Here is an 11,217-nt window from a genome sequence, read left to right as displayed (position 1 = left end):
TGGTTCGAAACACAAGGTACTGGCTCGCATAAAAGGCAAAGGCAAGTGTCCTAGAATAGCTCTTTCGGCTGCCCATCCAAATCACACACAATCCAGATTTGGAAATTTAGAACTGTTTCTTCTAAACGCTGAAACTTTCCACTGAAGAAACTTGTAGGAGCATCTTCATCCGAGAATTGCAGTCGCTTGAGATAACTGCTCACCATTAACTTCTCCACGTCATATAGGGATGGACAATAAATACCGGTCTTGCTATTGCAACTTATATCGTGTAACGTTAATACAAATTCAAGGAAAAATCAAGTTTACTTAGAATCCTAATTAAATATTTAATTTGACACTTTGTTTTCAGATTTTGCATTAAACAGGAACTCAGAAACGAAAATGATGAAGGTTCTGGGGCGATGCCAAGAGATAGACATGCCACGTGACAGTCCTCAACCGTGCATCTGTGGTAAGCCAGCACAATTAACCCCTTCTTAAAGTTAGTGGGCATAATGGGAAATGAAATTGTTTGTGAATATAGATGGCTTCTTTGTTATCGCCCAGGAGGTCACTGGCTCCTGAATCAAAGCTGTTTAGTTTTGAAGAGTAATCCAAGAATTTCAGCTCACTTGTTTGTGGTGGGAAAGTGAAGGGGACAGTGGGAGTCTATGCAGTAAAGTTTCAACCGCTTGCGTCTGAGCTCAGGTCTTCGGCGTGAGGTCGCAGTGCGTGACGAACAGGACGGCCTGAATGACTGACACATCTGACTATTTGAATCGATTACCGGGAAACTGAGTGGCTCAGAGAGAGAGGGAGAATGCCCTGAGCCTCCTACTCTTTAGATCACTGTCTGTGTTTACTCTCATTTCCTAGGACGCAGTCCGGGGTGTTGAGGTAGGGCATGCATCTCCCTCGGGAGAAACGAGATCGGTGCCAGAGAATAGGTTACTGCCTCTTCTGTGGCGCTCCAGGACACTCGGGCATCATGTCCCACGCGCTCGGTAAAAGAGAATAGCCATCGGCAGAAAGTCAAATTATAAGAGTCAATTCTACCTGCAAGCATCTTCCCCTAATCGGTTATGCTCCCAGCTTCGGTGTCGTGGGGTTCTCAGACCAATTTTTCTTCAAAGATGTATTGACTCAGGAGCAGCAGGAATCCTCATGGATACCGCTCTGTCTCAAAGGTGGGGAGCTTCGAACCTAAATCACTACAAAATAGCATCAAACAATTAGGCCTGCACAGCAATATTTCGATAAATCTTCAGAAAGCGACAATATTGAACACCACCTGAATAGCCTGAAAGTTCCTAGCAATTGAGAAATGAGTGTGCTTGGCTGTCTCCGTACCTCAGGTTTTACCAGCTTGAGCAGAGAAAACAAAATAGAGATAATAACAATTAAGAAATCAAGAAGTTGTCGCTATAAAAAAAAAATAACCAATCGGAAAGCGGGACCCGCCATAGAAGACATTCAGTCTATCTGAGCTGATTAGATGTCGACAAAGAAGCTACGAAAGCTCGACTCAGAGTTTATAAGACTGACTAAGTTCTGGAATCAGAGTCCTACAAATTGTAGTACGAACGATTTACTATTACAGATAGAACAATCCATTATGAACGACAGGATATAGCATTGAAGGACAAAGAAGCCGGAACAACTTACCAAATAGATGTAGCCATTCCAAACACAGATAACAAATAGAAATCAATAAGTGAAAATAGCCAGTAAAATTCTGATTAACGGAGGAAATGGAAAGACTATGGAACATGAACAGGGTACACATTATCGCAATAGTAATATTTACAGCTGGTATCATCTCAACATCACTACCCAACCACATTAAACAACGAGATGCACACATCAATGCTTATGTAAATCTCCAGTAAGCCACAATACTAAAGACTACTAGACAAGACCGAAAGTTCCTAGCAATTGACGAATGAGTGTACTTGGCTGTGCCCATATCTCACTTGAGCTGAGAACAAAAATAAAAATAAGCAATAAATATTGAGAATATAACAGAACTACCTCTGAAAAGTGATCTCATAGTCTGTGGGAAAAGTTCATTGATGGTGTGAGTGAAGTTGAGCGAAGTGATGCCCTGTGGTTCAGGAGCCTGATTGTTGGGGGGCAATAATGTTTTCTGAACCTGGCGGCGTGAGTCTGCGTCTCCTGTATCTTGTTCCTGATGGCAGCATGGAGAAGAAGGTATGTCCTTGTCAGAGGGTTCTCCCTGACAATGCAGATACTTTCCTGCGGCAGCTTTTCATGAAGATGTGCTCAATAATGGGGACGGTGTTACTGAAAATGGACTGCACCATATATACTACTTTTTGTAGGCTTTTCTTTTCAAGGGCATTGACATTTCCATACGAATCTGTTATACAATCACGTGTATAGAAGTTTTTCAAAGTTTTAGATATCACGCCAAATCTTCGCAAACATCTATGGAAGTTGAGGAGCCGCCGTGGTTTCTTTCCAATTGCTCTTACGTGCTGAGCCCAAGACAGTTTCACTAACATGAAAACATCGAGAATCTTACTTTGAAATTTGAGAGTCGCAAGTTGGTCTCACGCTTCGTGGGGCTATTCGTAGTGGAGAATGCTGTCAACGCATGATCATATTGATTACGCCTACCATCATCGATGAAGATTCACCAAGTGTTCCATTTTTCCCAGCTTAAGCCGGTGACTCTATCTCCACTCGCTCCAGTTACCCTCTCCTCTTCTTTCCCGCTTGGTTTACTTGAGGCTGGTCTACTGGGCGGTCACCTTCCGGCATCTTGCGGGTTGCGGGGCCTTGTCCAGAATCGATTGGATTGGGATGGGACGATCTTGGGTTTCTGCTAATTACCGCCTGGACAAGTGTCTGCTCTGGGACTTCCGGGCACAGGTCTTCAGTGCCTCGTGGTCTGCGCCTAGTCCGGGGGTCCCTGCAACAACCACGGCCTCTGATACGTAATCGTAACCAAAGAAAAGCGACTGTAACGTTTCTGCTTACCTCGGACTTCGTCTGAGAAAGAAACAGATTGAAATTTATTTAATTTATTTAATATGCTACTGCTTCCAAGACGCAGTGTCGGCGTCAGCTCTTACTTTGAGAACTTTAGTTAACAGCTCTGCATAGTTCTTATGAAAGTTCAATCTGCTCAATCTGCTTCAGCGTCTATCCCTCTGCATCTGGGTTATCACCGCACATCGTGCCATCTGTCTCTTGAATGCAACGGCTCCTATGAACGAGGTGAATAATCAATTAGCTTGGACATCGTTGTGAGATTTTAAGAAGCGAGTATCTTGACACTTTGGATTAGTTTAACATTTACCGGGATAAAGTGAAAAGCTTGCCCTGTGTACTGTTCATGAAGATCAAATTATTGCAAAATACACTGAGAGAGAGCAAGATAAACGAAAAATAATAATAAGGAATAAAGTTTAACAGCTGTAGCTAAAGTGCAGTGCAGTTAAGTACTAAAGTGCAAGTTCATAACGAGGTCGATTGTGAGGTCCGAGCCCCTACTGGCAGTCAGTGCCTTCACTTAGGATGTGGAAATTATACATGTTTATAAGGATGTTGCCTGGATTGGGAAGCATGCATTATGAGAATAGTTTGAGTGTACATGGCCTTTTCTCCTTGCAGCGGCGGAAGATGAGAAGTGACCTGATGGAGGTGTATAAGATGATGAGAGGCATTGATCGTGTGGATAGTCAGAGACCTTTTCCCAGGGCTGAAGTGGCTAACACGAGAGGGGACAGTTTTAAGGTACTTGAAAGTAGGTACAGAGGAGATGTTAGGAGTAAGGTTTTTTACGCAGAGAGTGGTGAGTGCATGGGATGGGATGCCGACGATGGTCGTGGAGGCGAATCCGATAGCATCTTTTAAGAGACTTCTGGACTCATGGAGCTCAGAAAAAATAGAGGGCCGTTTCTATGCAATTTCTGAGGTAAGGACATGTTGGGCATAGCTTTGTGGGCTGAAGGGCCTGTATTGGGCTGTAGGTTTTCTGTTTCTATGCCCTGATAGATGTTTGCAAAGACGCCGCTTTGAATGAATATGCACCTGAACCTGCTTTTCTTCAGATCAGGCCATCAGGAAGCAGAAGAGGTTATATTTAACAGAATTCAACAGAAAAATGTAAAATTTTCTACATACACAGAATAACGAAAGTTCGGTTTGAGGAAGTATAAGACTAAAAACTGCATTTCGTCTTCCGATGTTCCTCAGTCAAGTAGGCGCCGCTGTCAAGAACATGAAGCGAAGGGGTAATTTTGAACTCACTACAGATGGTGATCAGCAGAAGCCGAAGGCAGGTTAGTAATAGTTCTTCCGTTGTAGCGAATGGTCTGGAATCGATTACACATTCAGAAACAAAATAACCATTATGTTTGTAGCGTAAATGTCAAATGTTGACTGAGTGGTGATGCGGGTCCGAGTATTGGTGGTGGCTGTAGCAATAAACTCGTTCCATCAACTTTGATCTTATCTGTGCGAGTGATATTGTGTGTAAATGTAGAGAACTTTTAGAGTCTCGCCTCTGCGCAGCTTGGATTTTTCATCTGCTGTGAGTGAAGATTCTTACCCTGACGACTCGTTTATTGGGTAGTTCGAATGTTCTCAACAAAACCCAGTCTTCCGCACATTCTCCAGGTCTAACCCAGATAAACTTTCGAGGCTCTACGCAGAACGATTCCCTCTCGTACTTGCAGTGACGATACTTTCTTGTACTTTACAGGATGTGGTGGTCCACGAGCCGAGCTTATCCGAAGAAAATTCTTTCCCTGGATGATCTGCGTTCTCCTGATTGTCTCCATCCTGATGTCCGCTGTGACTCTTGGCATTGTGGCAAATCTGAGTAAGTTTATAATGCTACCGAGGAGGAAATGTTCTAGAATGTGTTCGAGCAAACTCCGCATAAGGAGATCTTTCCCTTCTACCGATTGGTAACGGAAGGAGTTAAGGTCCAACAGCAAAGTCCTCGTCTGTACTCTGTTTCCCAGTCATTTTGCTGAAGTTTCCTTGTCCATTTGAGGTAGCTGATTGATTCCCAAGAAAGCCTGCAATTATCCGATCTCATCACTGGCCGTTCATCAGGGATGCAACTGCTCCCGTTTTCTCCTGCGATCTCCCAATCGTGCCTCTGGTCTGTGTCCTCTTAGTACAACCTCTGCCTTGCTCTCTTCTAGTTACATCCACACTTTCTCCTCAATCCACTCCCCGTCTTTGGGTACTGCTGAAATTCTGGAAATCGGATGGCGTAAAGATTAAAGCTGCAGTGTAATTGGGACTGTATTGCAATGCACCTTTATTTCCATGTATTTCAATATACTGTTGCCGGTGATACTAGACCTGACTGTGATTCTGATTATGTCATTTGCTTTGCCTGGTTTGCGAATGCGGCGGGGAAGTCTGCACCTCCATGTTTGACTTTTGCTCCACCCTGGGACACACATGTCCCCGACAAAGCTGCCCTTAGATTAACTAGGACCAATTGCTCCACCCAGATAGCCCTTGGTCTGGACTCCCCATCCGACAGCGCTGCCTATCTAAATTTATACCATTTTCCCACAATAGGTATATATCACTTTATGCCTTCTACGAAACGAATATCACTTAGTAGTATTGATACTAACGCACCCTGGCACAGCCAGTACATCCGGTTACAACGGTCACAGACCACGGGAGCGTGATTGATGAAGCCGGAAGCTGCCGACAGGTCTACAATAAATCTGCCTCCGCCCAATGTAAATAGCGGGGAAAGTGGGGGGCAAATGACTCAGGCAAAATTAAACAATGAATGGAGCCGCAAGAGAAGGCCAGAGAAAGGAAAATGCGAGGCTACATTTTATTGAAGATCCATTTGAGGAAAGAGCTGAGAAAACATGTGTCTCTATATCTACTGCCTTACTATAAATAATGACCAGATGGAGCAAATATCACCCTCGACGGCCTGAACTTGTGGGTCTCTGGGCCTAGAGTGATGATAGTGAAGAAGTATTCAGCGTATCCTCATTTACTATGGGAATTACTAAACAGGACAATTTTTAGCTGATTTACCAAGGTTGGCAATGACCGTATATTTGCTCATGATGGCGCCAGAGTATCCGACTTAAATTCATCTTTTGATCTCTGGCTGTCCTCCCGGAAGGGCAGCAAACAGGTGAAAACACAGGACTGAAATACCCTAAGCAATAAACAGAGACAGCATAATGAGACAGAAGTGGCAGCAAAACAGGTAATAACAGGAAACAGGTGAGAGGTGGGGTACTCAGTAATACAGGGGCCGGAATAGAACAGGAGCGGGGACAGGAGCTCACGGGGCATGAAAATAAACGAGAACATGGCAATACAAAACCACAGACTGATAGCTAGGCAGAAAACACACAAAAAGACAAAGTTCAGTTGGAGGCACTGACAGCGTACAAGATTACTGAAAAGATGACCGGTGCTTTATCTACAGATTTCATGTCTGCATTGATGCTGCAGGCAGACTTGAAGCATAGTTGCTCCAACACAAAGAACTTGGCTTGATGGTAACTCCCATGATCACCTCCCCACTATTGTTCCCTGTAAGCTGCATGGGTGCACAGCAGTGCAGTAAAAATATACACAGAATAGAAGTTGGCAGATCATTCTTAATAAACTACTGTCCTTCTGAATGCCGACACTGTGTAGTGAAAATTTTTTACTTTTGTCATTGTACTTGTCCGTTGTTTTGACTGCCTGACACCATTTGCTTGTGTTTGTTTGATGTATATATTATATTAAAAGCATTTGAAGTCCAGCGTAGTTTCCAGCATTTGTACTAGTTTCCTGCTTAGAATAGTAATTGGTCCATGCAACTGTAAAGAAAGTAGAGGGATCGTCACTCCCTGCCTGTCTCTTCTCCACCAATGAAACCAGCAGTCAAAGCTTTGACCCAACTTTGCTCCCAATGAACCATTATAAATATCAATTCCCTATCTCTGTTGAATTAATTTTTTTTACTGTTTCATGTATGGATTCTATTCCATCTTCCCACTTTTACACATGTAGAGTAATCTGTGTTGAGTGCAGTCTTTCAAGTGCAGACATCTTCCGTACGGGCTTGGTTCACAGCTCCTACACTGTATGCTGCCCAGCGATTACTGTTACTAGCATGACTCGCTAAAACATTTAATCATACTACTCCATTGTCCTTTGTATCCCACGGATATACAATAAGGTGGTGAGTTTTATGGAAAACCTCCAGCCAGCTGTCATTTTTATTCTCCTTTCCACTCTTCATCTTGTTATTTTTGTCTTCAGCCTCCCACACTCTTCTGATGAAGGAGAATGTAAGCGCGAGTAACACCACCTCGTTTTGTATCGAACTTCAGCCCTGGCACTGAACAATTTACTGAATAACATCAGATGCCCAGTATTTTTCTTTTTACCAGTTCTAGTAAAGAGTTATCTGCCTGTATCACTCTTTCTCATCAAACTCCAAAACAACTGTGTATTTTTCTTGTTTCAAACTTTTTTCCAAATATACCGTTTTTACACCAGTCAGAATCTAACCCTTTTTTTGTGCTTTCCTATCCATTGGCTCTTCCATTTATTACACACAACAGACACAAGAGAATTCACACTCACAGAGAGAACGTATAAACTCCACGCATACAGCAATGGAGGAAGGATTAAATTGCGTCAATAGCTCTACCATGTTGCCACCATGCTAAGTCTGGAATATTATTGTTTCAACTTCTGTCTATTCTGGGGTTGGACAGCAGGGACAGGCATAGTTCTGTAAGGGAATTTTTTGCAGAACCGATTGGACTGTCTTGTTATTGATCATTGACTGCACCTGTTCCAAATTACCATCTGTGTATTTAATTCTTGATTCCCAATACTGAAGTTAAATGAAATTGTTGAACAGCTCTTAATTCCAAATCAACCCATAGTGGTTTTTGGCTCTTATCGAGCCAGTATAACCAAAAAAATAATTGTCTAATATTCACAGCCCAATAATAGTCTTAAATTAGGAAGTGCAAGTCCACCATCTTTTTTGGATTTTTGTAAATGGTACTTAATTCTTGGTCTCTATTTGGAACAATAAAAGGAAGAAATAAGAAAATTTGATCGAAAAATTTTAGTTAAAAAGATAGGTATATTTTGGAAAATATATAAAAATCTAGGTAAAATCATCATTTTCACAGCATGGATATGACCTATGAAAGTGTAAGTGGATTCCATCAAGAAACTAGTCATTTCACGGAGTCTACTAGAGGAACTTGTCACAGGTCGGGTGTTGAATCAGGACCCAACTGCAGGACACAGACACTGGAGTCCCAGAAACAGGACGAAATGGAATCCAAGGATGGGACGGGATGCAATCCAGGCAGGGGAAGCAGGACCAGGACGAGGGACAGGGAACAAGGAGCCTAGGGTGGACTCCGAGCCTAAGACTGGACAAGGACCCAGAACCTGGGTCTTGCCTCGGGCTCGGACCCCCAAACACAGGCGAGGATGTGACGAGTCTTGGCTAGGGACTTGGGAGCTTGAGTGTTGGGTCGAGGCTCGAGCTAAGGGCAGACTAGGAACTGTACATCAACATGGAGACGGGACTTATCCTCTGACAAGCCGGGACTCATCTTTAACAGGACACTGACATGAGACAGGACAGTACACAGACAGAGCCAGGACTCATCTACAACTCCACACCAAGGTAGGGCAGGACCATCCACCGGGTAACGGCAGAACAGCCTGACCTACCCGACGGAGGCCAAGACAAGACTGATTCCCCCCGTAGGGCAATGGCAGCATGGCCGGACTTGCCCCACAGGGGCGAGGACAGGAAGAGAAACACCAAGGAACGGCAGATAGTTCCACCTCTGCATCGGGGTAGCTCCGAGTAGCCGTTACAGCCGGCAGCCTTGGCTGGCTACGGAAGCAACTAGATTCCTACCTAGCTCGGAGTGGCTGATGGCCACCCAGCTGGCCCGGGAAACAGCTGAATCCATATCGCAATGACCACTCCAACTACTACCAGCAAGGCTCCCAGAAGCCCTGGTTCTCCAACGCGGTCCCAAGGATGGCAAGAGTCCATTCTAGTCTTCCACCAGCCAGCTGTGCTATGAGTGACAAGACAACCCCCACTGAATACCAGGGCCACTGATATTCCCAGTTCCAATATGAGCCTCAGGTGTTTCTAGTTAAGTCCAACTGCAGCAAGGGACCGCCGGAAAACCTGGAGTCCGGAGTCCGCAGACTTCGGACTGAACCACCACAGTACCCCCCCCCCCCCACCCCCACCCCCATGGGAGCCTCCAGGTGACCATAGAGGCACTCCAGGACTACGGATGCCTCGGGCGGGTGGAGGGGATGTTCATTCTGGAGGGGGACCCCAGGGTGATGGGAGTTAGACGTCAGTGACTGTGTTACTGGGTCCCTGAATGGGGATGGGGTGTCATTCTGTCACAGGTCGTGGGTTGAATCAGGACCCAACTGCAGGACACAGACACTGGAGTCCCGGAAACAGGACGAGACAGAACCCAAGGATGGGATGGGATGCAATCCAGTCAGGGGAAACAGGACTAGGACAAGGGACTGGGAACAAGGAGCCTGGGGTGGACTCCGAGCCCGAGACTGGACAAGGACCCAGAACCTGGGTCTTACCTCGGGCGCGAACCCCCAAACACAGGCGAGGATGTGACGAGTCTTGGCTAGGGACCTGGGAGCTTGAGTGTTGGGTTGAGGGTCGAGGCTGCAGGCTTGGAGCTTGGGGAACTCGGAGGCTGGAGCTAGGGGCAGACTAGGAACTGCACATCAACATGGAGCTGGGACTTATCCTCCAACAAGCCGGGACTCATCTTTAACAGGACACTGACATGAAACAGGACAGTACAGACATAGGTGGGGCTGGACCATCCATCAGGTAACCACAGAATGGCCTGAATTACCCAACAGAGGCAAGGACAAGGCAAGACAGATCCCCCCACAGAGCAACAGCAGAACAGCCAGACTTACCCCACGGGGGCAAGGACAGGAGGAGAAAAACCAAGGAACAACAGATAGCTCCACCTCTGTATCGGGGTAGCTCCAAGTAGCCATTACAGCCAGCAGCCCTGGCTAGCTACAGAAGCAACCAGATCCCTACCTAGCTCAGAGTGGCTGACAGCCACCCAGCTGGCCCAGGTAACAACTGAATCCATACCACAATGACCACTCCAACTACTACCAGCAAGGCTCCCAGAAGCCATTGTTCTCCAACGCAGCCCCAAGGATGGCCAGAGTCAATTTATAGCCTTCCAACAGCCATGAGTATCTTGACAACCTGACCCCACCAACCACAATACCAGGGCCACTTATATTCCCAGTTCCAATATGAGCCTCAGGTGTTTCTAGTTAAGTCCAACCGCAGCAAGGGACCGCTAGAAAACCCAGAGTCTGGAGTCCGCGGACTTCGGACTGAACAACCACAGAACTATATTAGCTTTATAAAGTTCTTTATATTTTTTAGTAATTATAATACCTAAATATCTAAATGTATTAACAATTCTAAAAGGAATATCATTATATATACTAACAGGAGTATTTAATGGAAACAATTCACTTTTATACAAATTAAAATTAAAATTTAAATTCCAGATTTAAAATTTTACCTGGTTATTAAACAATCTTTATAGATTTGGATTCAGTTTCGTAAATTTTTAAATTTTAAACAATTTAAGTTGTCTAGTTTTTTATATCAAAACTTTTCATTTAAACCTTCAATAACCGACCCCATTTTTCTCCTATGGAAAAATAAAGGGATCTGGTTTTGATTTATTTTGTGCTGGTCAATTGATGACTTTTGAAGAGTTAATTAATAAATATTCTCTTGCTCATACACACTTTTAGCAATATTTTCAGGTTAGACTTTTTTACAACTATATTTACCTAAGTTTTCATATTCACAAGAATCTGATTTGTTGGATACCATTTTGAAATTGAATCCCTTAGTGAAATGTTCCTTTAGCAGAATTTATAATTTATTTTTGTTACAAAAAGAGAACCTATCACTAGATTAAACAAGATTGGGAGAGAGAACTTAATATGACCTTTGTGAATGAAGATTGGGTTCGGTTTGAAAAACGTAAATTCTTCTTCTATATGTGCCAATCACTGTTTAATTCAATTTAAAATTGTCCATCGTTATTATTTAACAAAGGAGAGACTATCTAAAATATTTCCTAGTGTAGATAATTACTGTGATAGATGTAAAACTGAAGTAGCTAC

The 11,217-nt window shown here is 44.1% G+C and overlaps 1 protein-coding gene across 1 annotated transcript in view; it reads left to right on the top strand.

Moving 5' to 3' along the window:
• Positions 1-4,221: 4,221 nt before the first annotated feature.
• Positions 4,222-11,217, top strand: part of LOC140740413 (hepatic lectin-like) — a 33,587-nt gene continuing 26,591 nt past the window's right edge. Inside the window, exons 1-2 of the mRNA XM_073069552.1 lie at positions 4,222-4,292; positions 4,715-4,834. Coding sequence (XP_072925653.1) covers positions 4,232-4,292; positions 4,715-4,834 — 181 coding nt within the window. The 5' untranslated portion in view covers positions 4,222-4,231. The remainder of the gene's footprint in view (positions 4,293-4,714; positions 4,835-11,217) is intronic.

This window comes from Hemitrygon akajei, chromosome 16 (assembly GCF_048418815.1).
Source record: "Hemitrygon akajei chromosome 16, sHemAka1.3, whole genome shotgun sequence".
NCBI lineage: Eukaryota > Metazoa > Chordata > Chondrichthyes > Myliobatiformes > Dasyatidae > Hemitrygon > Hemitrygon akajei.
Note: the sequence above shows the minus strand (reverse complement) of the source record. Positions and strands in the feature narration are given on the sequence as shown.